At 37.2% G+C, this 17,021-nt stretch overlaps 1 protein-coding gene across 1 annotated transcript in view; it reads left to right on the forward strand.

Moving 5' to 3' along the window:
- HDAC9 (histone deacetylase 9) overlaps positions 1–3,045 on the forward strand; it is a 575,085-nt gene extending 572,040 nt beyond the window's left edge. The window contains exon 31 of the mRNA XM_036862952.1: positions 259–3,045. Within this exon, the coding sequence (XP_036718847.1) occupies positions 259–270 (12 nt within the window). The 3' untranslated portion in view covers positions 271–3,045. The remainder of the gene's footprint in view (positions 1–258) is intronic.
- The last annotated feature ends 13,976 nt before the right edge of the window (positions 3,046–17,021 follow it).

Below are 17,021 nucleotides of genomic sequence, written 5' to 3' on the forward strand. Positions count from 1 at the left end.
TTTGGAATCTAGAGTTATAAAATATTCTGACATGTTTTAATATAAACAGGAACATTTCCAATGATTGCTTGGATCGAAAATGTTTTTCCACTTGACATTTGTTTATACTTCCTAGGAAAGAAACTCTATTTATGGATAACTGAATAACACAAATAAACATCAGAGAGAGCTGAAAAATCAGCTTTGATTATGCATGAAAATCTACAATGTCATTGTGTACTCGTATGCTGTATTCTGATTGCCTGTTTATTTTTACAGAACTGCTGGTGAGCCTATGGAAGAGGAGCCAGCCTTGTGAAGCGCCAAGTCCTCCCCAGCCTTCCCCACCCCCGATATTTCCTGTGTGTGACATCATTGCATATCCCCCCGCCACCCCAGCACCCTCAGACATGTCTTGTCTGCTGCCTGGGTGGCACAGATTCCATGGAACATAAACACTGGGCACAAAATTCTGAACAGCAGCTTCACTTGTTCTTTGGATGGACTTGAAAGGGCATTAAAGATTCCTTAAAAGTAACCGCTATGATTCTAAAGTTACAGTAAACCACCATTGGAAGAAACTGCTTCCAGAGTGCTTTTAATATGCTGGGTGACCCACTCCCAGGCCCAGAGTATGAACTAGAAACATCCAGTACAGCGTTAGGTACTGTTAATTACAGATGGTATGACAGCCAGCGAAATTTTGGGCAAAACCTGAGAAATCTCATTCCTGACATTCTGATCAGTTTTTTATTGGGAACTTTTTCGTCAAACAGTCTTAAATTGTTTACAGGATTTGCTTTCAGCTATGAAGGGATAGCAATTCCCGACAGATCACGGGGTTTTTTTTGTTTTGTTTTGTTTGTTTTTGGCCTTTGTTTTAACATATGGTTCAACTCTTGCTAGGAAGAGTCCAAGATGGAGGAACCAGGATGAGGCTTTTTTCAGTGGAATAAACCACACTGTATCTCAAAGTCCAATGCCAAAGCAACCTCACACATTTTATGTAATGGTGCAATATTTTATATCACATTTTTTGAGAAAAATTACCCTGTTTCCCTAACATCCCTCTCTGTGTTCTCACACACAGGAGATTCGCAGTTGATTTAGGATGAAGTCTCCTTCCTCCCTCATACACCCCTTGCCCTGGTGACAGTAGCTCTGAGCATATGTTCCACGGAGGATTTTCAGTGTCTTTGAAAAGTGCATAACTTTTCAAAGGCCATCTTAATTTGTTCCAAATCTATCAAGAATTTATTCTCTCACTTTTATTTTTCTGCTTTCCATCACTTCCTTTCTTCTTGCCTTTCATCCTTCCTTCCTATAAAAAAAGACGAGGATTACCCATAATCTCCCCAATTACTCAGGAGCTTTGAGGACTCAGTTTATTTTCTTCCTTCCCAGGTTAACACAGCTGCTTGGTCTGATGCGTTCTTTTAGCTGTAAAACCATTGAGGGCTTAAGCAGTGTTACTGAATTTTCTAGATTTTTGAAATGTGTTAATGAAGGCATTGCTTATTTGAAGTCACCTTGAATTGAGTTAACCTTGAAGTTGTGCCTTCATGTGAAAAAAACAACATGAACTTAACCTTTACACATGTTGCCTTAGTGTCAAAGGCTAAAAATACAGGACATTTATTTCTGAGATTAAAAGCAACTTACTAAATATAAGTAGGTTATCCCCCTACCTCCCAAAATTCTATTTCAATGTATAACTCAGACACCTAAAGACATTGATGTAGAATACCTCGCAGTATTTAATATCTGACAATGCTTTCAAAAGAGTTGATGTTTCTTTTTATATATTTTCCTAACTCAAAGGATATATTAAAGCCATAAGTGAAGATTGTCATGCTTTTATTCAAAAATCTGAAAGAAACCTTAATTAAAACAAGGTTTTAGGGAAGGCCATGATATGAAAGATATGGGACAATATGGTTTTAGTTAAAGAGGACTCCAACCTGTAAATCAAAGATGAAAGATTTCACTCAAGTAGAATTATATAACTCCCTTTTGTTATACAGTCAGACCATATTTTTCATGCATTTGGTTTTTTTAGGATTACCATTTTAATTTTAAAGACTTTTATTACATATACAAAAATGGCTCAATACTTGGTTTAACATCTTAGAAATTTGAGACACCCTTTGAAATAGGAAATCTGAAATGGAATGTAACTCAGTATTAGTTAAAAATTACTTTCATTGCATAAGGGTAAGGTCAATCTAGATTCACAATAGTAATGAATTTTTTCCATGACATTTTTAGAGAAATTCATGCCAATCATATTTGCTAGCTCTTGCTGTTTTTGCTGTAATTACTGGAGGAGATTTTACTTAAAGAAACCAAAGGCTTAAAAAAAGAAGACAACCCCCACCCTTTAAAAAGGAAAGCTATAACATACGGTAAGTGGAAACATAATTGTGACTTTTTAAAATCAACTTCGTAATTACAAATCTCTATTATTCCTCTCAGTCCTCCCAGATAGTTTTTAGATTTTGAATAAGAAAATGAAACAGTATAATGCAAACATACTAATTTACTGAAGTTTCCTGCAGTTATTTTACCACATATTTAGGCATAGCCATCAATCTGATAAAGCTAAATCAGTAGGCCATCTCCAAGGTTATTTAGATTTAAAATATGACACATTAATGAGTTAATCACACATCCTTCCAAGTGATATGGTACCCAATTGGTTGCAGTTAGAGTCTTTAGGATACATAGAGAGGCAGATAAACTATGGAGAGGATTAATCACAGCTGAATGTAGTTGTAAGAACAGAATGCCAGCGCTTTTTGATTATATCGTTACAAGATGTAATGTAGCCCTCAGGGACAGAATGGAGGCTTTTGGAGAATATCAACACTTCTTTTGAAATAGAACAGTACTTTTTAAAAGGGTAGTTTCACTTGGTATAGTTTTCTTCACTTATACATTTAATTTTTATTGCTCACAATAGTTCCCAGTAAGAGTCTGTTAGAAAAACTCCTCTCTAAGCATTACCAATAATATATCTCTTTCTGATCCATGCTTTGAAGGATAATCACATAGGCTTTCTCACAATCTCACAATAACTCATATATGAGGAATAAAAATAAAGGTTTTTGAGAAATCTATTACTAAACAATGCCAGGACTTTAATAAGATTTGATAATAAGTCCAAAAAGAAAACGTAAGAAAATTTTCTCAATTATATAGTACAATCTGGGGTTGTATATTGAATTGAAAACCAGACAGTTTTATTAAATAATAAGTAAAATGGACCTCAAATGGTAATAGAGGCTATTTAATCATTGCTTAGTAAATGAGAACATTTTGAGATGAAATATTTTTAAATATTTTAGCAAATTTACAACATCAATAGTGGAGATAGAAGTCAGCTTTTGGAGAAAAGAGATACTTATGAAAAACTGCTGTAAATCGCATTTCCATTATCAATTGTAGGAACTGAAATCTTGCCTTCAGTTTTGACTATAACCCTTTGCAAAATTCTCCCACACCTCTCACTGGCAACATGGTAGATTTGAAAAGCAGGACATCACCTCACAGGAACATTTCAGAAACTACGGGGCTGGTCTTGCCCAACAATTCAGTACTGTCCTATTTCCAAAGGTCATTCTCAAAGCTTTGTGGATTTACAAGGTTTCTTTACAGATTCCATATGGAAGTAAAATAAAATGATCAGTGCAAGTTCTCCTGGGAGAAAATTTCTCTCCAATCAGCACTTTTATACTTATTTTTTATCCTAGCATTTATGTTTAAGACAATTTATTTAAATATTTTTTACTGTTTATCTTTGGAAAGTTTACTCTCAGTTTGTCTCAGTGGAAGTATTAAATGCTTAATAACCACACAAACAAACAAGCCAAAGGTTTCTGTCTTAAAAGTGATTCATTCTGAGCTTGAAATAATCACTCTGTCAAGAGTTTGACAGTGTCACTTCTAGCAGCATCTATCTTAACATTCTCTTCCTGCTTCAGGAATGAAATCACTTGACTTAATGAGAAAAGAGAAGGAAAAAAAAGAAAAGAAGATGTAGGAAACAACACACCTGTTCAACCATTCCATAAAGAGGGCATTTTCACCTCCAAAAGAAATGAAAACCAGATGATATATGCTAAGAAATGAAGGCATTTTATTGTTGTCTTCAAAACTGATCATCAGCATGGTCATGATCATCATCAAATATGTCTTGTGTTCACAAAGGACACAAGTATATTTTGGTCTCCAGCAGTATTTTGTACTATTCACTGCCTTTTGAACGAAGTATCGTAAGTATTACATCATCTTCATCAACACCCTCACTAAAATATGTAAGTGCCTATGTGTGGCTTCTTTCCTGGTCATATTTACATTGAAAATCATAGCCCTTGCCTCCTACCAACTTGCTTTTACTCCATCAGTGCTTCATGAAGCACGGCATGATTGTCATGTGACCAGAGTATAAATTTTTTAGATGAACATGGTATACTCACACAGGGCTGTAGAACTTGATTTCTCCAAATCAACTGCAGTTTGTTGTTTTTTCTATGATACACCTGGCAGGTTTTATGTAATAGTTTATGCAACACCTGAGTCAGTTATTAATATCCTGGAAATAGTTGGGTCAGACAGTTGAACCTTAGACTCTTGATCTGGGGCTGCTTCGACTTGACCTCAATGATAGGGTAATAGGGTTGTAACAGGGTTGAAACAATTTCTCAAAGCATCTTAATTCTCAAACTGGAACACTTAGTAAATATGTGGTGAATTCACCGTACAGTGCCAATCTTTCTAACCAATGATTTCCTTTCCACCCCTCTCTCCTTCCCTTATCCAACTGCCAATACAAAATTGCCATATCTAAACTATCAGAATACTTTCTTAAATTTCTACTTTATGTTTCCTAAGTTGAAGCAACCTTGGCAACTTATTTTGAGACATCACTAGGTATGCTTTCTTTGTGCCATTTCATATAAACACTCTAGTAGATACTTTTTATCTTCTTTTTTATCTCTTTCTTTCAAGAACCACTTGACTTTTTGCTATTCTTATCTTAAAAGATAAATCAGGTTAATGTGTTTTGGTCTACAGTCTTGGACCTGGCATTTGTTTCATTAATACAGAAATTTTTTTTTTTTTGTCTCAAATATAGTTTTCCACCGTTCTTGGTACTACCTAATTGTCTTGTGCTAGTTATCACATAGAAGATTGTATACAGACTTTTCTTGCCCTCTGGATGATGTTTTATGAGTCAAACCCACAAGCATAAATTCCAACCATAAGAAAAAAATGACAAAAGAGAAATTTTTAAATCAATATAATTTGGAAGCAAGATATTTCCAGACTATTCAAAGAAAATTGAAGTGCTTTTATTTTTCTGTTTGGGCCTTAGGTACATTAGAGCCAAATGTTGCAACATCAAATAAAACAAGGAGGGTCAAATGTGTTGTGGGACATTGTGGCCATGCCCTTTAGGCTTCATTGTGGTGCCTTTTCTTGGAGTTGGCATTTTATGACATTTGATAAGAGATCTTGCAACAATATCTGGCTATTGCTTTTACTAACTTAAAATTGAGTAGAAATGGAACAATTTTTTAAAACATAAGAATTAAGAATTCTAAAATCTGAGGAGGAATGGCACCTCCTTACGTATGCAAAGATTGCTTTTAGATAAAAAATCTGCATATGCTCTTTCTAAATTGTAAGATTCTTCAACTCTTTCTGGGTAAGCAGAGCTGGGTTCTATGAAACTGTCCTTTCAGTGGTGATTGGGTATAACAGGCATGTTGTTAAAAGTGAGTGATCATTTTGTAGATTATAGCCTCGGCAGTTTGTGTCATTTGAAAGCAAATATACTGATATTTTTAAGTAAGGTGGGCAGAGCAGGCAGAAAACCAATATTTATCACTCTTGCGATTAAACACTCTAGACCAGGCTTGTTGATGTGTATGCCAATAATCTGGAGTTTCTGGCTTAGTGTAAAATTAAAATGTTTTTTATATTGTGGTCTGATATCTGTTTCTGTAATAAGATCAGTTTGTTGTCCTCTGTGCACCAGTGGTTTTGCCCTTAATTTTTTTGGCTAGCATTTACCAAAATCTTTCATCCAGAGCTGCTGAGAAAAATACGTGTTGCCAAACTTCTTTTCTTAAAATTGTGCTGCCAGTGATGTTTTCCCAGATGTGAAAAATAATTATCTAATAAAGGATTAATACCTAATAACAATACCATTGTTGAACATGCTCATGGACTGTTCACCTTCTATCTGATTCCTTTTTTTGTATTTGAAAATATTGAATGGAAAATTCAATGACGTGTTCCAAATTATTGTTGATGTTGTTAATGTCATGATTCTCCTTAAGAGTGTGAAAGATCTCCTTTTGTCTCGTGTTTTCTACTGAATTAGACTTTCCTCTAGTCCTAGTGTGAATAAAAGCTATTTGAAATAAAAGTGTTCTTATTTTTCTACCTCTTTGGTGCCTACCATTAGACTCTGAATACTAGTTATTTGACAAAATTTGTTGAATAAATATTACTAATTATAAATTACTGTGACACTCTTCCACTTTCAAAAAATTAAAAGGTTACTTGCAAGTAAACTCCCTTTATGGTGATGTGAGAATTCACAAAAGAAGAAAAAGTAAATTAAAACAGAGTTGCTTTTTTTGGACTTCCTGGTGGTCCAGTGGTTAAGACTCTGCACTTACACTGCAGGGGGTGCGGGTTCGATCCCTGGTCACGAAAGTTCTGCATGCCGCATGTTGTGGCAAAAAAAAAAAAAAAAAGCAAGTTGCTTTTTGAATGTAAGCTTCTGGTCAGGATAAATAATAATAAGACCTAACACTGATTAAGCACCAACTATGTGCCTATTACTCTACTGAGCACTGTACCAAAATTATATTATCCATCACATGACTTCTACATCATGTATTATTATTCCCATTTACAGATGACAGCATGGAGCAAGGAAGAGACTAACTCCTTTACTTGCCCATTGTTACAGATAGTAAGAGGATTAAATCCCTATCTGTGTCTATTTAGCTCTACAGTCTGTCCTCTCTGCAAATGGCAAACATGGCATGTCAAAGATGGCATACTAAAAGCATTCTTTTTAAAACTATGACTAACCTTCAGAATAGACTGTGTGCTCATTCTCTGCTAACCTTATGATTTTATTAAATTATCATTTTAAATGGATCTGGTAATTGCGGCTAGGTTTGTACACTAAGTACAAGTTACAAAACAGTTTTTTTTTCCTATTTCAACATCTTTCTTTAATCTAGCCAAGAACTCTAAGATGTCTTTGGAATACATATTCCAAACACTTTTGAAATCTATTCCAACGACCAATACTTATTTTTGTATTTTATAACCCCCTGCAATGTTTAACAGTCTAAAACATAACTGTTTCCAATGGACAATGGTTTGGGTTCCTTCTGGGAAAAGACAGTAATATTTTGTCTAACAGAAAGTAAACTTGAGATGGAGTGGGTGGGCAGAGTCGGTTTCAATGGTAAACACCTTTGGTTTAATCAGATATGTCAAATGGCAAATGTTACTTCATGGTTCTTTGTTTCTTTTACGTTTTAGTGGTGAAATGATAGCAATTGCAAAAGTGGAGTATAAGCAAAAATAAGAATGAATGTTGTAGGTTTTTTTTAAGTGATTTGTAAATAAAAATAGAAGTCTAAAGAATTTCTTCCTCTACCTGACACTTTTAGAGTTAGGTCAAAATACTTCCAAATATTATAATTACTTCTCAGCTTTGCAATATTAACATCAATATCAATTGCTGTGATTCTCCCAGGTGACCACAAATGGATAATTCCCCACATATCCTAATAAGTACTTTGGAAAAAGCTGATTGCTCTTCTTTCAAATGTCACAAGAATAGAAAACAAGATTCAGGGAAAGAGATGAATGAATTCCCTTTTTAAAATCTTTTAAAACCTGGAGATAAATAGAAGAAAGATTGCATTTACCTTAGATCAAGTACAATTTAAAGTTCTTAGTGTATCTAGAAAAGCCACTATTTGGGACTTCCCTGGTGGTGTAGTGGTTAAGAATCCGCCTGCCAGTGCAGGGGACACGGGTTCAATCCCTGGGGGTTCAATCCCTGGTCCGGGAAGATCCCACATGCCGCGGAGCAACTAAGCCCATGCGCCACAACTACTGAGCCTGCGCTCTAGAGCCCACATGCCACAACTACTGAAGCCCACGCACCCTAGAGCCCATGCACCGCAATTACTGAAGCCTGCGCGCTCTAGGGCCCGCATGCCCCAACTACTGAGCCCGCATGCTGCAATTACTGAAGCCTGCGTGCCTACAGCCCGTGCTCCACAACAAGAGATGCCACCGCAATGAGAAGCCCACACACCGCAACGAAGAGTAGCACCCGCTGGCTGCAACTAGAGAAAGCCTGTGCGCAGCAATGAAGACCCAACACAGCCAAAAATAAAAATAAAATTAGAAAAAAGGAAAAGCCACTATTAATTCTGTATTGAAAGCTTATACAGTACATTTAAAGTTTTACATAGTCCCACATATATATTTTGCTTTTTCCTCAAAAGAATTTTTCCCAAAAATGATTTTAAGACTTAAAATGTGATAAAGTAAATCAATTTAATGATGTAGTAAAAATAATTTTTTATAAATTTATTTATTTAGTTATTTTTGGCTGCATTGGGTCGTTGTTGCACGTGGGCTTTCTCTAGTTGTGGCGAGTGGGGGCTACTCTTTGTTGCGGTGCACGGGCTTCTCATTGCGGTGGCTTCTCTTGTTGCAGAGCACAGGTTCTAGGCACATGGGCTTCAGTAGTTGTGGCACGTGGGCTCGGTAGTTGTGGCTCACGGGCTCTAGAGCGCAGGCTCAGTAGTTGTGATGCTCAGGCTTAGTTGCTCCAGAGCATGTGGGATCTTCCTGGACCAGGGCTCGAACCCACATTCCCTGCATTGGCAGGCGGATTTTTAACCACTGCGCCACAAGGGAAGTCCGTAAAAATAATTTTAATAATAAATTATATATTTATGATTATGTATTCTTAATTGGATGTGAAGACTTTAATGTCCATGTTAAATGCAGTTGTTTCTTTTAAAAATGTACATTTTTAGTACATTATTTTTAATTTTTCTCTTTGCTTAATGTTAGTTTTAGTTGTTTTATTTATTCTAAAAAAATTAATATTTATTAAACACCCTGTGTTCCCATTTAAATCTCAAAATACTCTTGTGAGGTGAGTAAATTAATAGATGAGGAAATTGAGGCTTAAATACCAGAAAAAAAAAAAGCCCATCTACTTTACTGCTACCCAAAATATTTTATCCAATGTAGTCAACATTCACTGAATGCCTACTATGGCACATATATTCAGTATTATTCTTGTAATAGCATGGAGAATAGCAAGAAAATAGGTAATATAACTATATAAAAGAAATGAAAAATTCATTAAAGCTCCCCCTTCTATAACTGCAAAAGAAATTGAATCAGAGATTTGAGTTTAGAATAGTACAATACTAAGGCTTTTAAAAAAGTTGTGACCTGTTTTTTTTCTCCATAGAATTATAACATACAGGCAGACATAGAATACATTCAAGAAATATTTGTTGTCTAAATTACGTATCATATTCACAGGAAGATTTGGGCAAAGATCTGTTAAGAGAGTAGATACGATTTAGGGTGTTTGTTAATGTCCCTTTCATCCCTAATGTCTACCATCCTTAATGTCAACATTCAATTAAAAGTATCTAATGTTGGGCTTCCCTGGTGGCGCAGTGGTTGAGAATCTGCCTGCTAATGCAGGGGACACGGGTTCGAGCCCTGGTCTGGGAAGATCCCACATGCCAAGGAGCAACTGGGCCCGTGAGCCACAACTACTGAGCCTGCGCATCTGGAGCTTGTGCTCCGCAACAAGAGAGGCCGCGATAGTGAGAGGCCCGCGCACCGTGATGAAGAGTGGCCCCCGCTTGCCACAACTAGAGAAAGCCCTTGCACAGAAACGAAGACCCAACACAGCCAAAAATAAATAAATAAATAAATAAATAATAAAAATAAAGGAATTCCTTTAAAAAAAAAAAAAAGTATCTAATGTTGAGAATTAGAAAGATAGAAGATTAGATTTGTAGACATCCTAAAAATCCCTTTAGAAATTGCTTTCTAAATTGCAGTCATTTGCATTTCTCTCAGTATTTCTTTTTCTTAAAAAATCAGTTAATTATAATTTTTGGTACATCAAGCCCCAGATAATCAAGTTCTTCAATAACCACTTCTGGTTTATTTCATTTGCCCTTTAATGAAACGTAATTTTCAACCTCTTTTACTTTTCAAAGCACTAATCTTAATAAGCAGTACTTTCAGTTCTTTCATCAGAACCCAAACCCTGATAGACTATAAGACCCTCATCAGACAGAATGTATTTATAAGGGGTCTCTGCGCCATTAAAACTATTCTGCCATTTTGAAGTTATAATTTCCCCAGTTTAAAATTTGGCCCATACTTAACTAAATGCATTCTAACTTCTTTCTATGGTTACATATATGTCCATCTCTTGCAAGAGACTATTAGGTTCAACCCAGCAATCCCACACAGCCATAAACACAGATTTGCAGTTGGTGGATATTTATGAAAGGATTGTTAGATGCTATGAAATAGTTCCTTCTTGTCACTACTCCTTTTAAGCTCAGTGGAAAGTGAATGGAAAAGTATTTGGAGCCCTATTCTATAATCTGTGTTACAAAATCATTGTCCTCTCTGTTGAGAGCAAGTTGAGTCAAGTGTTTAGAGCTTTAGGAAACAAACCTTTAAAAGCAGGCAAATACATAAATCTTATTTACTCTACAAAAATTCAAATTTGGTTGATGTATTTCCAGAGGATTCCCAGAGAAGATAATGCAGAACTGGAAATACACACTTTTGGTTTCCAGACCCATTTCTACAAAGAACTAGCTTGTGACAATGGGTAAATTTCTCATGGTCTTAATTCCCATTTTTTCATCCTTTAATGCTTTCAAAGTTAAACATTCTACTTCTGTTCTTTTAGGAAAGTTATACATGATGTTTCTATTATTTTAGTGATTACTCATATTATTGACTTAAAGTCAATTATCTTAGTCATACATCTCTACTTTCCTTTTTCAGAATACAAGAGCCTTAAATTACATTGATTCCTATATACCCTGTTTTATCTTATGTCTCATTATTGTCTAGTATTTACTTTCACCTTGTTTGAAACCTTAAATTTATTTAAAACAATTGTTATATATCAGTGATTAATATTTTTCCATTTACAACAACAATAGTAGTAAGTCAATAATTATTGTTTCATCATGTTTGCCAACTTCTTTGCACAACAATTTTGCCTGCACCCATTTTCTTTCTTCTTTCAGGCTTGGAGTGATTAGCTTCCATTTTCCCTGTCTAAAATGTATTTTTTTGGGCCTCACTCTTAAATGATATGTTGGCTGGGTATAGAATTCTAGGTTGCACTGTGATAGCATCATCTTATTGTATTCCTAACTCTACTTTCACTATCAAGATGTCTGCAATTGCCTAGTTATCATTCCTTTGAAAGTAATCTATTTTTTCTCTCTAGATCTTTTAAGATCTTCTCTATGAGTAGGTATGATCTTTGTGTTTATCCTGCAAGGGACTTAATGAGTTTTCTAAATCTGAAAATCAAATTCTTTCCTCTATTCTGGGTATTCTAGGTTATTTATGATTGGTAATAGCTCCCCCTATCTTCTATTCCCTTCTTCTCTAGTATTTAATACAACTCTTGTTAGACATATATTGATAGGCCTCACTCTGTACTTTTTCTCCATAAACTTGCCTTTTACATTTTCCATTGCATTGTCTTTTTATACTTCCCTCTGCATAATTTCCTCAAATCTTTTCGGGCCTAATTTTTTGCATTTCTATACTATGAATTTTAACTTTCAAAGACTACATTATTCATTTTAAAAAGATGTATGCACTTCTTTTTCAATATTCCACTATTCTGGTGTCTTATTTTCTTATTACTTATACTTCCTGTTTTACATTTCAATCATCTTCTACACATTTAGTTTATAGTATCTATCAGAGTTCTCTATGGCCTCAAGTACTTAGGCATTGCTCATATTAGTTTATTTACTCTTCTGAAAAAATTTTGTTGTGAATTCATCTTCAGTAGGCTTTTACCTGTGGGAATTCCATGTTATCTGAATTGAGGACATATCCCTCTTTAGCATTATTATATTTTCTTCTGGCAGGGATCCCAGGGGTTTTACCACTGACAATTTTTCTGCTTATTTTGCTACTTATGGGTTCTTTGACCATATGATTAACAAGAATATAAATAATAAATCTAGGCTTACCACTTCTCAGGAGAAACTTTCTTTCCTCCCGAGTATCCACAAAAACTACCAGCTTCCTTCTTGTCATTCTGTTGTTAGTGGGCTTTTTTTTTTTTTTTTTTTTTTTTTTTTTTTAGTCTACCCTACCACTTAGGGGGCAGCCTTTCAAGGATCCTAGGTTAATTGTGAACATGTGTGTACAGGATAGGTTTCACAGTTCCAATTCTCTACCTCAGGAAGTTCCAAATACTCAACTCCTATCTCTGTATAGGTATTAAAACATAAGCCTTTGAGTTACTTGTACTGGCAACTCCCCAGAACCCCATCCCAAGCCAATGGCAGAATTAGCTCTCCCACCTGCCACTCTTATTTTCTGTGTCTTCTTCATTCCTGGTACTTGGAGGTTTTCTTAGTTTTGGTGAACTTGTCCATACATTTAAAAGAAGATTTCATTTAGCATTTCTTGATCTTTATGACAGAAGTGTTGCAGCTTAACTGGTCCTTCACACTGACAGCATTAGAAGTGGTCTCAGGCTCTTTCTATGAAATGAGAGCATCGGATATCTAATCTGTGTGGTTCCCATTAGCTCTGATACTGTGTGAATTATTTATATGCATGAAATTTATACTTTAGTTTCTGAAACTTCTGGTCATTCCATTGCTTAAGGGAACTCCTCACTCTGGGAAATGAGTAGCTACTACCATAAGAGTTTTTCACAAACTAAAAGGATGAAAGGGTTTGCCAGCTGCTTCAAGAGAGAAAAGAAAGTTAGAAGCACATAGGCCATCAGCAGAGGTGTGACTACTCTTAATTATTAAACTGCCTCTGACAATGCAGTGCTGGTAGTCCTTTCTTTGGTGTGTATGCTTAATCTCACTGTTGGCTGCAAGTGAAAAGAGGAAGAAATAGTAGTGAGTACCACTTGCCTGAACCTTAGAAATGAGGATAGGGTTACATGGGCAATATTTTCTTTTCTCTCAAAACATGACAAGGAAACAGACACCCATCACATGTCAGAGAGTGAAAGATTTGGGCTAATGCTTGGCAGGAGCATACATAGCTGAGGTTTCATTTCTTTGCTCTCTAGTACATACTGTGGCCATGTTAAAGTTCAGGCTTCACATTCCTTTCTGGTGAAAAAGGGATTTAATGAATATGCTACATGTTCTTCTAGATGCTAAATGACATGCATCTTCCTCTCATTTTGGCTACCATTCTTTGAATACCTTGGATATACTGTCCGTGGGTATCTGTCCAACTAAAAAGTACTTACTGAGAAGGAAGAGGAATCATTGCTGTGGGACAAAAACATTTTCCCTCAAAAAAGAATGTACAAGCACACAAAAAAGATGTGGGATTTTTATGAATCATATCCTGTAATTTTTCACTTTTTTCCAGCTACCTCCTTCTTAGAACAGAATCCAAGAAAACCAAAGAAAACTATTTGTGCTGTGAGCAAAAATTTTGCCAAATTGAATTACATAATTCATCTAGCAGATTTGATGAGTTCCTGGATACAATTTGCAAATTTGCATTTCGCGCACAAGGAAATAAGGCATTTGTTATATATGAAAAAACACTGTGCTTGTTACAAAACCATATTTTGTAACTGCTCAGGATTGTCTCTGTATATATGTATAGTATATATACTTAGGCATGAAACTTGGCTGTTTATCATGTACACTTCAGGATATTTGACAGTGAACACAGTGAACTATGGAATCAAATATGTGAATTACTAGAAATTCAGCATTTTTATAAAATTATGATACTAAAATATTCATTAAATATATTCATTAAATATGACTGATCAACTTTCAAAACACCCAGGTAAACCAATATACTCACTTCAATGTATCATACTTGGATTCACTATATGTTATCCCTTGCTTTCCAAAATAAACATTCTAAATTATGAGAAGGACGGTTGATGTCAGCAAGATGGTAAACTAGGAAGCTCCAGGCACTCATTTCCCTACAGAATTATCAAATAAACAACCATACACTGATTAAGATAACTTCATAGGAGATTTGGAAACTAGCTAAAAATCTACAGCAGCCAAGAAAATGCCCAATCAAGAAAAAGCCACATTCAAGCAAGATGATAGGAAATTTCCCGGGGCTTTTTACTCACCTTTGCCCCATCCCCTCCACGTCCTTGCAGCAAGGACAGAAGGAAGTGGACTGTCTTAGTTTGCTCAAGCATCCATAAAAAAAATACCATGGGGACTTCCCTGGTGGCGCAGTGGTTAAGAATCCGCCTGCCAATGCAGGGGACATGGGTTCGACCCCTACTCCGGGAAGATCCCACATGCCACAGAGCAACTAAGCCCTTGCGCCACAACTACTGAGCCTGCAGTCTAGAACCCACGAGCCACAACTACTGAGCCCTCGTGCCACAACTATTGAAGCCTGCAAGCCTAGAGCCCATGCTCCACAACAAGAGAAGCCACCGCAGTTAAGAAGCACGCACACCACAACAAAGAGTAGCCCCCACTTGCCACAAACTAGAGAAAGCCCGTGTGTAGCAATGAAGACCCAACACAGCCAAAAATAAATAAATAAAATAAACAATAATTTTAAAAAAAATACCATGGACTGGTTGACTCAAAAAACAGACATTTATTTCTCATAGTTTTGGAGGCTGGGAACTCTGATATCAGATTGTCAGCATGGTTGGGCTTTGGTGAGGGCCCTCTTCCTGACTTGAAGATGGCTGCTGTATCCTCATATGGTGGATAGAGGAAGCTCTCGTGTCTCTTCCTCTTCTTATAATGGCACTTTTCCTGTTGTGGGCACTCACCATGTGACATCATCTAAACCTAATTACCTTCCAAGGGCCCTACCTCCTAATACCATCACAGTAGGGGGTTAGGGTGCCAACATTTGAACTGGGTGGGAGGGAACAAACATTCAGCCCATGGCATGGCCCAATTCCCAGTTCCCTCTCTCGGGCTGGAAAGAACAGAGTGAAATTTGCTTGCAAAGTTCAGGCCTGTCTGTGGGATTCCCAAGGAACTGGAATCTATCTTGCCTGACTTGAACCTTAGTCAGGAAATGGTGGCATAGCTTGGACATCAGACTGGAAGCCACAGAAGTCAGTGGTGGGCACTATGGTGTGTAAAAACTGCAGATGGACTGCAGACTTGTGGATACCTACAGACAAGAGATTGATCATGGGTAGAGAAATACAATAGAATATCTAAGGATCCAAGAAGAAATTGATGTGTGACTGGGAAACTAAGCCATTTAAAAACAACCAGGGGTGACTGGCCGTCAAGATGGAGTAGAAGGACGTGAGCTCACACCTTCCTACAAAAACACAACTAACTGCTGGAAAGGAGTAAAGAAAAAAGAAGGAAAAGAAATGAAGACAGTCTAAGAAACCTCTAGGACAACCATTGACAAAATAACTCTGGAATCTATCAAAAAAGATACCCTACATCCAAAGACAGAGGAGAAGCCTCAACAAGATGGTAAAAGGGGCGCAATCATGATAAAATCTAATCCCATACCCTTCGGGTGGGCGACCCACAAACTTGAAAATAATTATACCACAGAAGTTCACCCACAGGAGTGAAAGTCATGAGCCCCACGTTAGGCTTCCCAGCCTGGGGGTCTGGCACTGGGAGGAGGAGCCTGCAGAGCATATGGCTTTGAAGGCCAGTGGGGTTTGATTGCAAGAATTCCACAGGACAGGGGGAAACAGAAACTCAACTCTTGGAAGGTGCACACAAGGTCCTGTGCACACCAGGATCCAGGGGGAAAAAGCAGTGACCTCATAAGAGACTGGGCCAGACCTACCTGCTAGAATTGGAGGGTCTCCTGTGGAGGCAGGGGACGGCTGTGGCTCACTGCGGGGACAAAGACACTGGCAACGGCAGTTCTGGTGAGTACTCGTTGGCGTGAGCCCTCCTGGAGGCTGTGATTTCCTCCCCAAGACCTAGCCCCACCCAACAGCCTGTAGGCTCCAGTGATGGGTGCCTCAGGCTAAATAACCAACAGGGTGGAACCACAGCCCCACCTATCAACACACAGGCTGCTTAATGTCTTCCTGAGCACAGCCCTGCCCACCAGAGGGACAAGACCCAGCTCCACCCACCAGGGGGCAGGAACCAGACCATCCCACCAGAAAGCCTGCACAGCCTCTTAGACAGCCTCATCCACCAGGAAGCAGACAGCAGAAGCAAGAAAAATTAAAATCCTGCAGCCTGCAGAACAGAAACTGCAATCACAGAAAGTTAGACAAAATGAGACAGCAGGGGGATACATCCCAGATGAAGGAACAAGATAAAACCCCAGAAGAACAACTAAGTGAAGTGGAGATAGGCAATCTACCAGAAAAAGAATTCAGAGTAATGATAGTAAAGATGATCAAAGATCTCAGAAAAAGAATGGAGGCACAGATTGAGAAGATACAAAAGGTGTTTAACAAAGACCAAGAAGAACTAAAGAACAAACAGAGATGAACAATACAATAACTGAAATGAAAAACACACTAGAAGGAATCAATAGCAGAGTAACTGAGGCAGAAGAATGGATAAGTGGGTTAAAAGACAGAATGGTGGAAATTATTGCCCTGGAACAGAATAAAGAAAGAAAGAATGAAAGGAAATGAAGACAGTCTAAGAGACCTCTCAGACAATGTTAAACACACCAATATTCACATTACAGAGGTCCTAGAGGGCGAAAAGAGAGAGAAAGGGCCTGAGAAAATATTTGAAGAG

The sequence above is a fragment of the Balaenoptera musculus genome, chromosome 9 (assembly GCF_009873245.2).
Source record: "Balaenoptera musculus isolate JJ_BM4_2016_0621 chromosome 9, mBalMus1.pri.v3, whole genome shotgun sequence".
Classification (NCBI taxonomy): Eukaryota; Metazoa; Chordata; class Mammalia; order Artiodactyla; family Balaenopteridae; genus Balaenoptera; species Balaenoptera musculus.